Source organism: Mya arenaria, chromosome 6, assembly GCF_026914265.1.
Source record: "Mya arenaria isolate MELC-2E11 chromosome 6, ASM2691426v1".
Lineage (NCBI taxonomy): Eukaryota > Metazoa > Mollusca > Bivalvia > Myida > Myidae > Mya > Mya arenaria.
This window is the reverse complement of record NC_069127.1, coordinates 50,973,474-50,992,838: the sequence shown is the minus strand read 5'-3', so window position 1 is coordinate 50,992,838 and position 19,365 is coordinate 50,973,474. Positions and strand designations below refer to the sequence as shown.

Sequence of the window (19,365 nt, the reverse complement as noted above, 5' to 3'; positions counted from 1 at the left end):
TATAACATCAATTTCTCAGTAACCTCCCTTTGTAGTGTGTACTAAAAACTAAGCCTGGTTCATATGGTTTCCGCCCTTTTTCTGATAAGAGTGCAACATTAACAACAATTGTCTTATATTTGCGAAACCTCGAATCGAGATTCATAGAAAACCCCAGTATATCATAAGGTACATAAAAATAAGCATTCGGTAACAATCACGCCACATGTAGCGCGATGCTAACCCGTATTTGATATTATAATGTTAGCTCCCTTACAATGTGTTTTACAGAAATATGATTAACCTGGGGCGTACTTGTAAGCATCCATACTCGGCAACCATGGCGATATATGCATCTTAACTCTCATGTTCATCCAGAGGCGCATACTCTGATGTTCATGTCAACCGTTTTTACATATTAAGTTAGTTTTTACCCCGTACTGGATACAACTATGCAATAATGGTGACTCTCTTGTTTTTCAAATCGCCTGTACATCCAGAGCGGTCAGCAACTTGAACTCGGCCCCATAACGACACTAGAAGCCCCCTTTGACAGTGTTAACTTTCTAGCCCGTATAAATAATATGAATAAATATACATTATTATATCACTTACTTGTTTCACAAAAATCTCCCGTATACCCAGCGGCACACAAGCATGTATATTCGGCAACCCTATCGACACATGTAGCACCATTCTGACACAAGCTAGCAGTGCATTCGTTTATATCTAAAATATTTCAAAGGCATGCCTGTAAAACCAATGGCATGACAAAGGACCACCATGATATAAATAGACAGAACTGTTAAACCAATGACATGACACCGGGTCACCCTGATATAAATAGACAAAAAGGTTAAATCAATGACATGACACCGGACCACCCCGACGTAACACAGGAACTCCCTGGTATAAATAGACATAACCGTTCGAACAATGTCATACGACAGGAACTCCGTGATATAAATCGTCATAACCGTTAGAACAATGACATCACACAGGAGCTCCCTGCTATAAATAGACATAACCGTTAGAACAATGACATACAACAGGAACTCCCTGATATAAATAGACATAACCGTTAGAACATTGACATACAACAGGAACATCCTGAACTAAATAGACATAACCGTTAGAACAATGACATAACACAAGAACTCCCTGATATAAATAGACATAACCGTTCGAACAACGACATTACACATGATCTCACTGATATTAATAGTCATAACCGTTAGAACAATGACATTACACATGATCTCACTGATATTAATAGTCATAACCGTTAGAACAATGACATTACACATGAACTCACTGATATAATAAGACATTACTGTTTAACCAATGCCATTACTCCGGACCACCAAATATAGATTGTCAAAACGGTTAGAAAAATTACTTGACACATTATCACCATGATATAAATAATCTTAACAACCCAATGTCTCAAAGAGTCTTCAATCAAGAGTGTCAATCTTAATTTAAGGTTAATAAAATAGTAATGATATTCATACATTTGAATTATTTTGTTAAAAGGCGTAAACACTAACCGTCTGCACACTGAATTCCGGTGTAGCCAGCGGCACAGTTGCACTTGAACTGATTGACCAAATTCACGCAAGTTCCTTCGTTTTCACATGGCAGCGATAAACATTCATCTATTTCTGTAATATGGATATCTATATATGAATAAATGCGTGTCTTATAAACAAGAAGAGATTTATGTTTGTCTGGGATGGGGGCGACTGCTCAAATCAGAATGTATTTGCCAAGGTATGGACTTGTAGAGCAGAATGTGGTGAGTTTAAAGTGACACTCTTATTCAAAATCAATAAAACACATGTATAACAAACATAAATTTTGAGTGATAAACCTTTAAGTACTAACTCAATAATGCATTTATGGAAAATATTCATTACTTTTTACAAGATTGAAACCGTGTATTTAATAGTAGAAAGCGCAAAAATATCAAATGATTGGTGAAAGATTTACTGTGTATTGTTTTTGTTACAGTTACCCGTGCTGCAGTCAGCTCCTGTATAACCCGCGTTGCATGCGCAAGAGAAATCATTAACCAGGTCCGTACACACGCCCTGACCGCAAATGGTGTTGCTGCAGTCGTCAATATCTACAACAATTCATTTTCTATCAAAATGACATTCTACAATAGCTATTGGCAATATTGAATGAAGTTGCATAGGTATAATAAAGGTTAAACTGTGTAAACATTTGTCTAACTCACCACCTGGAAGATAACTATCGAAATATTATTCTATTTGTTTAAAATATTGTTTTAAATATTATTATACGTGTTTAATATATTTGAAAATGCCTACAAAGATAAGCGATTTCAACAATTAATTTATATCATAACCTTACAAATCGGCTGTATTTGCTTTGAAAATGTTAAACACATGATATGATTTTCGTGGAATGAATTACATGTTTTCCAAATTTGTTACGATGTAAACTTACATTGAACAAAAATATTATATAGAGTAAAGGAATGATGAAATACTTTGGAAGAGTTACAAACGAAGAAACAGACGAAGTGAAACTGAACGTTGCCAGAAATGACTTAACACCAGGTTCTAAAAAAATCAAAATTAGATGATCTTAAAACATTTAAGTATATGAAAGCACAAGGCTACACATGGTGGTCCCCATGATGACAGACTTGTGCTTTGAAAGCAGGACAGCATGCGGCAACATTCTAGAACTTTTTGGCGAGGATGTGGGTTAGAAATCACCCAGGGATACTTTTATACGGCCTCTCAAGATAGACACAAGTACTAGTGTGTCCCCTAAAAACTCGAGAGCGATTCGATTATCTATCAGGTTTCGTCACATTCACGCTTAACTAAATAAGTAACTTACTATTCAGTTAGCTATCTTTACTTACTTGTCTCACAGTTTGATCCTGTGAACCCTGTCAGGCAGTTACACGTGTACCTGTTTTCTCCGTCCACGCATGCACCATTATTGACACACGGGTTGGACGAGCACTCGTTGATATCTGTCATAAGAAACAAATAGGATTTATTTCTACTTCTTATGAACCAAGGATCTTAAAATTTTGAAACATTAAATAATTGTGGCTTATGCGTCACTCCAAACCACCAATAGGCGGGCTCACAAAGAATCATTACATGTAAAGTTTGGTATTTAGTTAACTTCAACCTGCCAATTTCATTTGTAGGTTTGTATATCGCTCGCAACATCAATGCGGAGACAATCGAAACTCTTTGAAGAATGAAGAGATAAAAGTGATTTTTCGAGGCGGTACAAATTGATTATCTCGGTAAAAAATGACATTGTGACCGTGCGTTGTTAAACAGTTTGTTAAGTTTTTTTGCAAACAGCAGAATAATTACATAAGCAAAGAACAAGAAAATCAAAGCGCAGACGAAATTGATCATAAATTATGCATGCCTTACATGTGTCTAATATAAAGAATACTTCAAGATATTTAATGAACAATTTAGATCCTTTAAAATGATCTTAAAAGGCAAGAGTCAAGTGAATATATTGCCCAAATTCTTATGAACAGACAATATATACGGAACAGAACCATTTAAGAACATTAACTCAATACACACCTTCTTGACAGAACTGGCCCGCGAAGCCCTGCAAACAAGTGCATGTGTATCCACCAACGCCGTCCACGCAAATGCCCTGATTAAGGCAAGAATTACCCACGCAGTCGTTCGTGTCTGGTTGATGAATTACATACATTCATATATTTACATAAATATCTCCATCTCCGATTTTCACTGTTTAATTAAAATTGATGTATATAATTGAGCTTATTAAAAAGCTCGTAATATAAAACTTTACTTCAAACCTATGGCCCAAATACTTCAAAAGCTCGTTATCGCAAGAAATGCTTTGAACCATTGCAATCGGATTTTTAAAACTGAATACTTTTGTGTTCATTATTGATTGGTAATGCGAAAAAATAATACAAAATACTAACTATTTTGGCAAAACGTGCCCTCGAACCCTCCTGCGCATTCGCATGTGTAGGTACCCGCCGTACTGACACACGTACCACTGTTTTCACAAGTGATTCCTACACAGGCGTTCACCTCTAGTGAAGGAAAAAATAGTGTCGTTACAAACACTTCATCAAGATATAATATGCAGTTGGAAGTTACGATGAACGAAATATGTAATGGATCAATTTTGTTTGAATTAAACACTAAAATTATGTGTTGGCCGATTTTTTATGCGGGTTCTGGTGCATGCTGCCTGGACCCTCTTTCAGCTGGTTGGTTGGATATGCATTTTGGGGTTTATTTCCTAACAGTCAATATATTTACAACGATGCTCTTACATCTTAAATTAAAACCTTAAATTTATGTTTTGCATTTTTACTTTCGATTCAAAGGCTGCTTTTGTGAGTTCCTTTGTTTAGATTTAGAAATGAAAAACATAAATATCTGGTTGCATTTGGTCTTTAAAACCTTTTATAACCTGACTTCCGAGAAAACAAAAAAATGTTCCTTTAAAGTTTTTGTTCAATTAAAACTTTTGAAGTAACTGTTGTGTAATTGATATGGTCCCCACCTGCCATAAGGACTTTCTTTTCCGTAATTTTATTAAATAATTTTGTATTCATATTTTACATTTTTATCATTACAGTTAGAAATAAATGTCATATCTTATCTTATCACTTTGATATGTATTTCATTTTGTTTGTTTGAATACATCAAACACCCAGCTAAGGTTTCCTTTACAAAAACATATTTTTTTATAACGCTGATATCATTTTTGATCATTCTTGAATTAATGACCTAACTTTTGGAATTTCTGACATGTACATCCCTAGCTGACCAGCCCCTGTTTGTTTTTAACCACAGTGCCAAAGTAGGTTGTATTCCAATATTCCTCTTGGCTTCTGTATTAGACAAAGCTACAACAATCTTTCTCCAGTGTCCTTCAAGCATTTTAGCATATCAAGTTGTTCGTATATTTTAATACGTGCATACTAACGAATGAGGTTTTACCATTCTGACAAAGTACTCCTTCGAAACCCTGCGAACAAGTACACGTGTAGCCGGCTATTCCATCCACACAAATAGCACTGTTCAGGCAAGGATTTGAGAGGCACTCGTCAAGTTCTAAAATGGCAAAATACGGAAAAGGACATAAATCATGTTTACATATACCATCAATTAAAAAAATCCAATGCTTGGTATTAGTGGACGTAGTGAACTGATTTCTATTCGTATTAAATATAATTATTATATTTAGACATTTTCAGTGTCTCCATTCAGTAAATTTGTCAATTATTTTTACAATCGAATCAAAACACTCAGATTCTACTCTTATTTAAGGTAAATATAAAATAAGCTGTTTATTGAATAAGATCCGATTTGATTTTTGCGTATTCCTGATGTTCTCCCTGGCCCTTCCGTGGTATGGTGCTTCGTGGTATAAGGTCCAAAGTGTTTGATATGTTAACTTTAAGGTTCTTTCATTATAATCCTCATTGCATACCTCACTTTGAAATTAAAGGTGTGTGTACTGACTGTTGTGTTTGTTTTAGTGTTTTCTCGTAAAGGTGTACACTGTAGGTTCATGCATTGTTATGTTTTACCCATAAAGGTGTAAACTGTAGGTTCATGCATTGTTATGTTTTACCCATAAAGGTGTAAACTGTAGGTTAATGCATTGTTATGTTTTACTCATAAAGGTGTAAACTGTAGGTTAATGCATTGTTATGTTTTACCCATAAAGGTGTAAACTGTAGGTTAATGCATTGTTATGTTTTACCCATAAAGGTGTAAACTGTAGGTTCATGCATTGTTATGTTTTACCCATAAAGGTGTAAACTGTAGGTTAATGCATTGTTATGTTTTACTCATAAAGGTGTAAACTGTAGGTTAATGCATTGTTATGTTTTACCCATAAAGGTGTAAACTGTAGGTTAATGCATTGTTATGTTTTACCCATAAAGGTGTACACGGTAGGTTCATGCATTGTTATGTTTTACTCGTAAAGGTGTACACTGTAGGTTAATGCATTGTTATGTTTTACTCGTAAAGGTGTACACTGTAGGTTAATGCATTGTTATGTTTTACTCGTAAAGGTGTACACTGTAGGTTGATGCATTGTTATGTTTTACTCATAGAGATGTACACTGTAGGTTGATGCATTGTTATGTTTTACTCATAAAGGTGTACACTGTAGGTTGATGCATTGTTATGTTTTACTCATAAAGGTGTACACTGTAGGTTGATGCATTGTTATGTTTTACTCATAAAGGTGTACACTGTAGGTTGATGCATTGTTATGTTTTACTCATAGAGATGTACACTGTAGGTTGATGCATTGTTATGTTTTACTCGTAGAGGTGTACACTGTAGGTTGATGCATTGTTATGTTTTACTCGTAGAGGTGTACACTGTAGGTTGATGCATTGTTATGTTTTACTCATAGAGGTGTACACTGAAGGTTGATGCATTGTTATGTTTTACTCATAAAGGTGTAAACTGTAGGTTGATGCATTGTTATGTTTTACTCATAAAGGTGTAAACTGTAGGTTGATGCATTGTTATGTTTTACTCATAAAGGTGTACACTGTAGGTTGATGCATTGTTATGTTTTACTCATAAAGGTGTACACTGTAGGTTGATGCATTGTTATGTTTTACTCATAAAGGTGTACACTGTAGGTTGATGCATTGTTATGTTTTACTCATAAAGGTGTACACTGTAGGTCGGTGCATTGTTATGTTTTACTCATAGAGATGTACACTGTAGGTGGATGCATTGTTATGTTTTACTCATAGAGATGTACACGGTAGGTTAATGCATTGTTATGTTTTACTCATAGAGATGTACACTGTAGGTTAATGCATTGTTATGTTTTACTCATAAAGGTGTACACTGTAGGTTGATGCATTGTTATGTTTTACTCATAAAGGTGTACACTGTAGGTTGATGCATTGTTATGTTTTACTCATAAAGGTGTACACTGTAGGTTGATGCATTGTTATGTTTTACTCGTAAAGGTGTACACTGTAGGTTGATGCATTGTTATGTTTTACTCGTAAAGGTGTACACTGTAGGTTAATGCATTGTTATGTTTTACTCATAAAGGTGTACACTGTAGGTTGATGCATTGTTATGTTTTACTCATAAAGGTGTACACTGTAGGTTGATGCATTGTTATGTTTTACTCATAAAGTTGTACACTGTAGGTTGATGCATTGTTATGTTTTACTCATAAAGTTGTACACTGTAGGTTAATACATTGTTATGTTTTACTCATAGAGATGTACACTGTAGGTTGATGCATTGTTTTGTTTTACTCGTAAAGGTGTACACTTTAGGTTAATGCATTGTTATGTTTTACCCATAAAGGTGTAAACTGTAGGTTCATGCATTGTTATGTTTTACCCATAAAGGTGTAAACTGTAGGTTCATGCATTGTTATGTTTTACCCATAAAGGTGTACACGGTAGGTTCATGCATTGTTATGTTTTACTCGTAAAGGTGTACACTGTAGGTTAATGCATTGTTATGTTTTACTCGTAAAGGCGTACACTGTAGGTTAATGCATTGTTATGTTTTACTCGTAAAGGTGTACACTGTAGGTTAATGCATTGTTATGTTTTACTCGTAAAGGTGTACACTGTAGGTTGATGCATTGTTATGTTTTACTCATAGAGATGTACACTGTAGGTTGATGCATTGTTTTGTTTTACTCATAAAGATGTACACTGAAGGTTCATGCATTGTTATGTTTTACTCATAAAGGTGTACACTGTAGGTTGATGCATTGTTATGTTTTACTCATAGAGATGTACACTGTAGGTTGATGCATTGTTATGTTTTACTCGTAAAGGTGTACACTGTAGGTTAATGCATTGTTATGTTTTACTCGTAAAGGTGTACACTGTAGGTTGATGCATTGTTATGTTTTACTCATAGAGGTGTACACTGTAGGTTGATGCATTGTTATGTTTTACTCATAGAGATGTACACTGTAGGTTAATGCATTGTTATGTTTTACTCATAGAGATGTACACTGTAGGTTAATGCATTGTTATGTTTTACTCATAAAGGTGTACACTGTAGGTTCATGCATTGTTATGTTTTACTCATAAAGGTGTACACTGTAGGTTGATGCATTGTTATGTTTTACTCATAAAGGTGTAAACTGTAGGTTGATGCATTGTTATGTTTTACCCATAAAGGTGTACACTGTAGGTTCATGCATTGTTATGTTTTACTCATAAAGGTGTACACTGTAGGTCGGTGCATTGTTATGTTTTACTCATAGAGATGTACACTGTAGGTGGATGCATTGTTTTGGTTTACTCATAAAGGTATACACTGTAGGTTAATGCATTGTTATGTTTTACTCATAGAGATGTACACTGTAGGTTAATGCAATGTTGTGTTTTACTCATAAAGGTGTACACTGTAGGTTGATGCATTGTTATGTTTTACTCATAAATGTGTACACTGTAGGTTAATGCATTGTTATTTTTTAATCATAAAGGTGTACACTGTAGGTTGATGCATTGTTATGTTTTACTCATAAAGGTGTACACTGTAGGTTAATGCATTGTTATGTTTTACTCGTAAAGGTGTACACTGTAGGTTGATGCATTGTTATGTTTTACTCATAAAGGTGTACACTGTAGGTTGATGCATTGTTATGTTTTACTCATAAAGGTGTACACTGTAGGTTGATGCATTGTTATGTTTTACTCATAAAGGTGTACACTGTAGGTTGATGCATTGTTATGTTTTACTCATAAAGTTGTACACTGTAGGTTGATGCTTTGTTATGTTTTACTCGTAAAGGTGTACACTGTAGGTTAATGCATTGTTATGTTTTACTCGTAAAGGTGTACACTGTAGGTTAATGCATTGTTATGTTTTACTCGTAAAGGTGTACACTGTAGGTTGATGCATTGTTATGTTTTACTCATAGAGATGTACACTGTAGGTTGATGCATTGTTTTGTTTTACTCATAAAGGTGTACACTGTAGGTTCATGCATTGTTATGTTTTACTCATAAAGGTGTACACTGTAGGTTGATGCATTGTTATGTTTTACTCATAGAGATGTACACTGTAGGTTGATGCATTGTTATGTTTTACTCGTAAAGGTGTACACTGTAGGTTAATGCATTGTTATGTTTTACTCGTAAAGGTGTACACTGTAGGTTGATGCATTGTTATGTTTTACTCATAGAGGTGTACACTGTAGGTTGATGCATTGTTATGTTTTACTCATAGAGATGTACACTGTAGGTTTATGCATTGTTATGTTTTACTCATAAAGGTGTACACTGTAGGTTGATGCATTGTTATGTTTTACTCATAAAGGTGTACACTGTAGGTTGATGCATTGTTATGTTTTACCCATAAAGGTGTACACTGTAGGTTGGTGCATTGTTATGTTTTACTCATAAAGGTGTACACTGTAGGTCGGTGCATTGTTATGTTTTACTCATAGAGATGTACACATTAGGTGGATGCATTGTTATGTTTTACTCATAGAGATGTACACTGTAGGTTAATGCATTGTTATGTTTTACTCATAGAGATGTACACTGTAGGTTAATGCATTGTTATGTTTTACTCATAAAGGTGTACACTGTAGGTTGATGCATTGTTATGTTTTACTCATAAAGGTGTACACTGTAGGTTGATGCATTGTTATGTTTTACTCATAAAGGTGTACACTGTAGGTTGATGCATTGTTATGTTTTACCCATAAAGGTGTACACTGTAGGTTGATGCATTGTTATGTTTTACTCATAAAGGTGTACACTGTAGGTCGGTGCATTGTTATGTTTTACTCATAGAGATGTACACTGTAGGTTGATGCATTGTTATGTTTTACTCATAAAGGTGTACACTGTAGGTTGATGCATTGTTATGTTTTACTCATAAAGGTGTACACTGTAGGTCGGTGCATTGTTATGTTTTACTCATAGAGATGTACACTGTAGGTGGATGCATTGTTTTGGTTTACTCATAAAGGTGTACACTGTAGGTTAATGCATTGTTATGTTTTACTCATAGAGATGTACACTGTAGGTTAATGCAATGTTGTGTTTTACTCATAAAGGTGTACACTGTAGGTTGATGCATTGTTATGTTTTACTCATAAAGGTGTACACTGTAGGTTAATGCATAGTTATGTTTTACTCATAAAGGTGTACACTGTAGGTTGATGCATTGTTATGTTTTACTCATAAAGGTGTACACTGTAGGTTAATGCATTGTTATGTTTTACTCGTAAAGGTGTACACTGTAGGTTGATGCATTGTTATGTTTTACTCGTAAAGGTGTACACTGTAGGTTGATGCATTGTTATGTTTTACTCATAAAGGTGTACACTGTAGGTTGATGCATTGTTATGTTTTACTCATGAAGGTGTACACTGTAGGTTGATGCATTGTTATGTTTTACTCATAAATTTGTACACTGTAGGTTGATGCTTTGTTATGTTTTACTCATAAAGGTGTACATTGTAGGTTAATGCATTGTTATGTTTTACTCATAGAGATGTACACTGTAGGTTGATGCATTGTTTTGTTTTACTCATAAAGGTGTACACTGTAGGTTAATGCATTGTTATGTTTTACTTATAGAGATGTACACTGTAGGTTGATGCATTGTTATGTTTTACTCATAGAGATGTACACTGTAGGTTGATGCATTGTTTTGTTTTACTCATAAAGGTGTACACTGTAGGTTAATGCATTGTTATGTTTTACTTATAGAGATGTACACTGTAGGTTGATGCATTGTTATGTTTTACTCATAAAGGTGTACACTGTAGGTTAATGCATTGTTATGTTTTACTCATAGAGATGTACACTGTAGGTTGATGCATTGTTTTGTTTTACTCATAAAGGTGTACACTGTAGGTTAATGCATTGTTATGTTTTACTCATAGAGATGTACACTGTAGGTTGATGCATTGTTTTGTTTTACTCATAAAGGTGTACACTGTAGGTTGATGCATTGTTATGTTTTACTCGTAAAGGTGTACACTGTAGGTTGATGCATTGTTATGTTTTACTCATAAAGGTGTACACTGTAGGTTAATGCATCGTTATGTTTCACTCATAGAGATGTACACTGTAGGTTAATGCATTGTTATGTTTTACTCATAAAGTTGTACACTGTAGGTTGATGCTTTGTTATGTTTTACTCGTAAAGGTGTACACTGTAGGTTAATGCATTGTTATGTTTTACTCGTAAAGGTGTACACTGTAGGTTAATGCATTGTTATGTTTTACTCGTAAAGGTGTACACTGTAGGTTGATGCATTGTTATGTTTTACTCATAGAGATGTACACTGTAGGTTGATGCATTGTTTTGTTTTACTCATAAAGATGTACACTGTAGGTTCATGTATTGTTATGTTTTACTCATAAAGGTGTACACTGTAGGTTGATGCATTGTTATGTTTTACTCATAGAGATGTACACTGTAGTTTGATGCATTGTTATGTTTTACTCGTAAAGGTGTACACTGTAGGTTAATGCATTGTTATGTTTTACTCGTAAAGGTGTACACTGTAGGTTGATGCATTGTTATGTTTTACTCATAGAGGTGTACACTGTAGGTTGATGCATTGTTATGTTTTACTCATAGAGATGTACACTGTAGGTTAATGCATTGTTATGTTTTACTCATAAAGGTGTACACTGTAGGTTGATGCATTGTTATGTTTTACTCATAAAGGTGTACACTGTAGGTTGATGCATTGTTATGTTTTACCCATAAAGGTGTACACTGTAGGTTGATGCATTGTTATGTTTTACTCATAAAGGTGTACACTGTAGGTCGGTGCATTGTTATGTTTTACTCATAGAGATGTACACTGTAGGTGGATGCATTGTTATGTTTTACTCATAGAGATGTACACTGTAGGTTAATGCATTGTTATGTTTTACTCATAGAGATGTACACTGTAGGTTAATGCATTGTTATGTTTTACTCATAAAGGTGTACACTGTAGGTTGATGCATTGTTATGTTTTACTCATAAAGGTGTACACTGTAGGTTGATGCATTGTTATGTTTTACTCATAAAGGTGTACACTGTAGGTTGATGCATTGTTATGTTTTACTCATAAAGGTGTACACTGTAGGTTGATGCATTGTTATGTTTTACTCATAAAGGTGTACACTGTAGGTCGGTGCATTGTTATGTTTTACTCATAGAGATGTACACTGTAGGTGGATGCATTGTTATGTTTTACTCATAAAGGTGTACACTGTAGGTTAATGCATTGTTATGTTTTACTCATAGAGATGTACACTGTAGGTTAATGCAATGTTGTGTTTTACTCATAAAGGTGTACACTGTAGGTTGATGCATAGTTATGTTTTACTCATAAAGGTGTACACTGTAGGTTGATGCATAGTTATGTTTTACTCATAAAGGTGTACACTGTAGGTTGATGCATTGTTATGTTTTACTCATAAAGGTGTACACTGTAGGTTAATGCATAGTTATGTTTTACTCATAAAGGTGTACACTGTAGGTTGATGCATTGTTATGTTTTACTCATAAAGGTGTACACTGTAGGTTGATGCATTGTTATGTTTTACTCATAAAGGTGTACACTGTAGGTTGATGCATTGTTATGTTTTACTCATAAAGGTGTACACTGTAGGTTGATGCATTGTTATGTTTTACTCATAAAGTTGTACACTGTAGGTTGATGCTTTGTTATGTTTTACTCATAAAGGTATACATTGTAGGTTAATGCATTGTTATGTTTTACTCATAGAGATGTACACTGTAGGTTGATGCATTGTTATGTTTTACTCATAAAGGTGTACACTGTAGGTTAATGCATTGTTATGTTTTACTTATAGAGATGTACACTGTAGGTTGATGCATTGTTATGTTTTACTCATAGAGATGTATACTGTAGGTTGATGCATTGTTTTGTTTTACTCATAAAGGTGTACACTGTAGGTTAATGCATTGTTATGTTTTACTTATAGAGATGTACACTGTAGGTTGATGCATTGTTATGTTTTACTCATAACGGTGTACACTGTAGCTTAATGCATTGTTATGTTTTACTCATAGAGATGTACACTGTAGGTTGATGCATTGTTATGTTTTACTCATAAAGGTGTACACTGTAGGTTAATGCATTGTTATGTTTTACTCATAGAGATGTACACTGTAGGTTGATGCATTGTTTTGTTTTACTCATAAAGGTGTACACTGTAGGTTGATGCATTGTTATGTTTTACTCATAAAGGTGTACACTGTAGGTTGATGCATTGTTATGTTTTACTCATAAAGGTGTACACTGTAGGTTAATGCATCGTTATGTTTCACTCATAGAGATGTACACTGTAGGTTGATGCATTGTTTTGTTTTAATCATAAAGGTGTACACTGTAGGTTGATGCATTGTTATGTTTTACTCATAGAGATGTACACTGTAGGTTGATGCATTGTTTTGTTTTACTCATAAAGGTGTACACTGTAGGTTGATGCATTGTTATGTTTTACTCATAGAGATGTACACTGTAGGTTAATGCATTGTTATGTTTTACCCATAAAGGTGTACACTGTAGGTTGATGCATTGTTATGTTTTACCCATGGTTAATGCATTGTTATGTTTTATTTAATTTACCTAAATCAAATGCTTTTCAAGTTAGACGAGTTGAACATGATATTGCATTAAAATAAAAATAAATAAATAAAACATTTGCATCAACCTAATATTGTGCGCCTTTAACAACATGTTATTTTAACCGGTTAAAATTAAAGTGACATGCATGAGAAGGAAAAGAGGTTCAATCCATCAATTTGACGGACACATTATTTATGAGTATTGTTGTATTTTTAACATATCACGTTGATACAGTTGTATACATTGGTTAAATCTGTATTCATCTAATGCACAAAGATACAATTAAAATAACTGATCTTTAATCTATAACAATTCATAAAATAAAACTGTATTACAAGAGGTAGCACACAGCGCGATGTTTTCCTTCCGACCGAGATACGCCATTGTTTAGCCAAATGGCTTTATAATTCATAACTTGGAGAGTTTCCAATACTATTGATATCTGATGTGTGAACAATTAAGTATTCACCGGTCTGTGTGCATATACCATATTGTCATATCTGAACAGATATAATCATTAAGCACTTATATACAGATATTCTATAACTCAAAATAAGAGGCAAATAATTTGTCTATGATGTAATTGTGTACCTTAATCTGAAATCTACCGGAAAAATTCAAAAGGCAACATCATATCAAATATTCGTCGACATCCAAAACAAGCGAAAACAATCCTAATACAAAGGAAGACATTAATTTGGACAAATAAAGTGTGGCTTGAACACTTACACGATGGTCACCGTAGCAGATTTTAGCCATAGTAAATAGACGTCGATATGATTTTCTATCCTTTCGGTTTTTAGCGAACGTGACAATATGATGACAATGTACAAACAAATAACAAGGCATAATAAGTTAACCAAAAGACAGACTTTGAAAAGCGCTCTTCCATATTACGTTTTGTCGTTATTTTGTTTTGTCTCCAACACCACCAATATACAATGGAAATGTGACAAACCGTCAAACTGGCATGGAAATCTCAACATACGACAAGTTAAGCGCGCCGTCAACTCACTTCAGCGGGTTTCAAATGTTGCAAATAGACAAAATGCTCAATCAAAATGCCTTCTTTTTTCCTAATCCCGATAAAAAAGAAATACCATTCCGAGACGTCGGACAGTAAACGTAAAAACGGGAACGAGTTAGATCACCTTCAGTATTTTACAACTTATATGCACCACAAAGAATACACCTGTCAATTACTCACCATTGTCACAGTTTGTACCCGCCCACCCAGCATCACAGTTGCATGTGTATCCGTTCACCTGGTCTTCACAAGCTCCATTTTGACATGGACTATTATTGCAGTCGTCGATGTCTGAAGTAAAAGTATCCATTTTTTTATTTCATATATATATTTTTTTTATTTCATATTCTTAATTGAGTCATAATATTAAGGTACATATTTGTAACTCTAACGTAAAGTAACTAACGAAGACTTTGAGTATCGATTTCCCAATTTTGATTCAATTAAGGCAACGACTTTTTTTGAACATATCAGGGTATTGCGTAAGGAAGGTAGTTTTAAATGCATCATCATTGTCATCATCACCATGGTCACCTTGATTGGATTTCATCATCCGCAGCATCAATTAAGACCAAGTGAAGACTGCAATACGTTTCGGAAATGAAGTGTGTTGCTTTTATACAATATTGGTATCTTATACCGATGTGACAATGGATCTTTTTAAGACGGTAAAGTTCAAATATCGCACGCTAGTTTATTTAACACCTCTCACAAATATGTTTCAACATAATGTCGTGGAATGCTTCGATAAGATTGATAACTCGGAAGCATTTAAGGTGCGTTCTACTTTATTAATAAATCAATAATTATAAGCCTTGATACACATATTTATCTCAAGCAGTAGTATGCTTTGTTAACATCTGTAACCATGGGTTACTATTTATGTTGATATATACTATGTGAGTCTGTTTTATTGTTAGAAATTGATCAATTGATATAATTTGTTCCCACATATACTAGTATATAAAAAGCAAACTATTGGTTATTGTATTGTATTATATTATAGTTTGATTGATTCGTGTTTTCTATTCCAGTTCATCCTTAAAAATAGATTAATTATAATATTGATTTAATATTTCACACTACATTGTATAATAGTAGTTGTAATTTATTAAATATGTATATGAAACACAGAAAACTGTATAGTTTACGTGTAATAAAATTCTGTTCTGTTCTGCTCTCATAACTCCGATTTGAATATACTTCCACAGATAATAAGTGTTAGCTCAATTGAGGTATAGGTAAGAGTGCTTACTGATTTCACAGTTGGTCCCCTCAAATCCATCAGCGCACGTGCACGTGTATCCATTCAACAGATTGGCACAAACAGCACTATTTAGGCAAGGGGTGGAATTGCATTCATCCACGTCTGGTATGGAATCACAATTCATTCATTATCAAATATTCATTCAGTTTTTTTCCAAGATATGTTTATATAATTTGAAATATGAAATCAAAATCGAAGTAATTTGTGGTCCAAAATTAAATACTTAAGCTAAATGACAAAAACAACACAAACACACACACACGTTACAATCGGTTTAGATGAAAATTTCATATAACAATTAAAATAAAATATATTTAATAATGGAGAAAAATATTATTTTACTTGCTAGTTATAATAGTGTAAGTTTAAACATCTGTTTGTACTATGAAAAAGCGACCGCACAATGGGTTATACGAAGACTGACTGAATACAATCTACGAAGACTGACTGAATACAATCAATAAAAAACGCAATATTTGCAAACTTTCAAAAACAAAATAGCCAAAATATGTCCATTTTCTGAGACATGAATTAACTTACCCGTACAGACGGCTCCGTCGACCGCATACCCAGCATCACACTGGCATGTTCCACTGCATTGACTGTTTGCAATATTTATACACAGGTTTGCGTTCGTTGAACAGTCGTCTCCAAGAACACCTTGGAAGTAAAATGAGTAAATGTTAAAACAAAGTGAAGCACCTTTGCTTGCCATGTTTATCTTTTAGACACGGTTATGTATTCACGCCGATTGATTGCTGGTTAAACTGGGGATTTTGCATTTTAAGTTAACCAGCTCGTTGATACAGTATGTTTGTTAAAAAGACAACGTTTTTTTTAAAGTTTCTTCATATAAATATATATATATATAGTACATCCAAATCCATTTAGTGGGTGCCAATCTCACCAGGGGTATGTTCACATGGCCTCTCAAAATGGACACCAGTACTGGTTTCTACGCAGGAAACGGACTTGAGCACGATTCTATAGGCTATCAGCTTTCGTCACAATCGAGCCAATATGATTTTGTATAACATATAATAATTGTTTTACATAAGTCGCATTGTGGGTGTGTAAGTTTATTTATGCTCGCACTCGGCACTTTGGCGAGTGTTCCAACGAAATTATTAATCATATTACGTTTTAAGAGCAAAGTGAAGAGACAGAATGTCAAGCACTGACACCCCAATAACAAGTCCCTCCTGGAAGACGATTAGTATTTTGTTAAGTAGTGCGGTGGAGAATCGAACCTGCGACTACAGGAGTGAAAGTCAAGTGTGTTGCTATAAGAACACGGATCCGACACAAAAATGTCGCCAACAATTGACTCCATATTTATATACAAACCTTGCGTGAACTCCTGTGATCTTACCTGCGTCGCACGTTGGGTCTGCTCCATCCCATCCCGTATTATCCACACAAGTCCTTGTTCCAGCCCCATTTATCTTGAATCCGGCATCACAAGTAAATGTTGCGGTCAGTTTATCGCCACTGATGACAACAGCACCATTATTTGGTGATGCTACAACTCCACAATCTGAAAAGTATCATTAACCAAACCTGAATACCAAACTTAATAACGAATCAAAATAAGAAGACAGATAAACATATTCAATTCCACTGGCCTGTTTAAACATTCGTCAACCATACGTGTTGCTGTTGTTTAACCTACTGGGAACAGCAATACCATCGTTTGGCATTGTCATCATAGTTGAAATTTAGAAGATAAGATACCTGTTATATCAAACGACAATCAAAATCATTATCAAACATGGCTCAAACGTTCAATCCAAGCAAATAATAGTATAAACACTTTAAATTTACTGCACGAAAACTATTCGGCTATGAAACACATACAGCACATCATGCGAGAATTCAGAAATAAAATGACGCCAGCGGCATTTAGGAAAACAATGGTGTGTCCTGTGTTATCATTTTAAAACTTCCTTTCAAATATTTATATGAAAATCTGCAGAAACTAGTCAAGTGGTGAAACGCTGAAAAATAAACCCCGTTGAGTATTTGTTTGAAAACAAAACGTAATCCAAATTGAACAGAGGTCATGTTATCAAATTGTGTTTAAATTAAACGATATCACTTTAGAAATATGGTCAGGAAATTGCATAATATATCTATCAAAGTCTATCAAAGTCTGTGTCAAATATAAGTAAAAACAGTTTTACACATATGATAATTACTAACATGTGGATGCCTTATTAGAACTTAAATATGATCTTCTTTATCAAATAAAGTTTCAAGGAAGGCAAATTATTTTCTTTAAGTAACAAAACAAACGTTTGGTGTCAAATTCAAATTTTGAATAAAATAGGCACTGATAATATTGATATATATATATATTAAGAAAGTTTATGTTTATCCGAATATACATTTGAATCTTTTGAATTGCAAAATAATTTTGTAAAATACTGTAAAAGACATACCGTAAGCACACTGAAGATTATCATCAGTCGCAATATAGCCGGCCGAACAAACACAATTCGTTCCGTCACATTCAGTGTTTGGGGTGCCATCACAAACGGCGGCGTCTACACTACAAACTGTATGTGAAGGAAGAAACTTTTAAATAAATGTGGTACATATCACCTCTATGTTTAATTAAAGTTTACAGTCGCTCACGTTAACTGACGTAAGCAAACTAACTGTTTTGAATTCCAGTTGAATCGCAGCGTGAACACTACACGCAGGGAACAAAATCGCTTAAGTTAGCTGCAAACAGCTTTACCGAACGCAGTGCAAATAAATACTCAGCGTGTTTGAAAAGAACGATAGTCAAAGGAAATCACTGAGATATGAACTCATGATAACATTTAACGTAAGAATTTAATAATTAATTGTATAATTCATCTAACACTTATTTAGTTATAGCTTAACTTGGTTTATTTATTCTCGCTTCCTCTTTAAATTGCGATGTTATCATTGATGTATGCATCAATGAAAAAGAGTGTGTTATTGAAACAAGTTTTTATGCCTACACTGTTTTTCAACATACACAGCTTTACATATAAAATTATAATTGAATTACCGTCTAATACTGCTGCATGGCTGTCTTTAACAAACAGCAACAGTACAATCCACAACAGAAACGCATACACACTTGATTGAAACATTTCTCTCACTCCATAAGCCTACCAAATCTGCCCTTCGTATTGCTTTGAGACAACTGCTCTTTAAACTCTTTAAACAATACTGAAGTATTAAAGGTACACTGTCACAATACATTAGTATCCGACTAGGTTGATTTATCAATATCCCAATACCGTTCTGTTAATGAAAAACTCATTTGCGAATTAAATGAGTTTCTTAGTTTCGCAGTATTGCATTGAACAGGCAGACAATTTCGTAATATTTAATGAAATTAATGTGTCATTCATGCTGTTCTTGTTGTTGTGTTTTAAGTGTTGTTTTTAAATTGAATTTTAAACTG

The 19,365-nt window shown here is 34.2% G+C and overlaps 1 protein-coding gene across 5 annotated transcripts in view; it reads right to left on the bottom strand.

The window, feature by feature from the left end:
- Positions 1 to 19,121, bottom strand: part of LOC128237183 (fibropellin-1-like) — a 35,166-nt gene extending 16,045 nt beyond the window's left edge. For all 5 annotated transcript variants that reach the window (XM_052952480.1, XM_052952481.1, XM_052952482.1 and 2 more), the window contains exons 1-13: positions 18,964 to 19,121; positions 18,362 to 18,478; positions 17,293 to 17,457; positions 16,461 to 16,580; positions 15,909 to 16,022; positions 14,834 to 14,944; positions 4,989 to 5,102; positions 3,956 to 4,069; positions 3,579 to 3,692; positions 2,882 to 2,995; positions 1,997 to 2,107; positions 1,530 to 1,643; positions 595 to 708 (exon numbers count right to left, since the gene is read on the bottom strand). In XM_052952480.1, coding sequence (XP_052808440.1) covers positions 595 to 708; positions 1,530 to 1,643; positions 1,997 to 2,107; positions 2,882 to 2,995; positions 3,579 to 3,692; positions 3,956 to 4,069; positions 4,989 to 5,102; positions 14,834 to 14,944; positions 15,909 to 16,022; positions 16,461 to 16,580; positions 17,293 to 17,457; positions 18,362 to 18,478; positions 18,964 to 19,048 — 1,507 coding nt within the window. In that variant the 5' untranslated portion in view covers positions 19,049 to 19,121. The remainder of the gene's footprint in view (positions 1 to 594; positions 709 to 1,529; positions 1,644 to 1,996; positions 2,108 to 2,881; positions 2,996 to 3,578; positions 3,693 to 3,955; positions 4,070 to 4,988; positions 5,103 to 14,833; positions 14,945 to 15,908; positions 16,023 to 16,460; positions 16,581 to 17,292; positions 17,458 to 18,361; positions 18,479 to 18,963) is intronic.
- Positions 19,122 to 19,365: the final 244 nt, after the last annotated feature.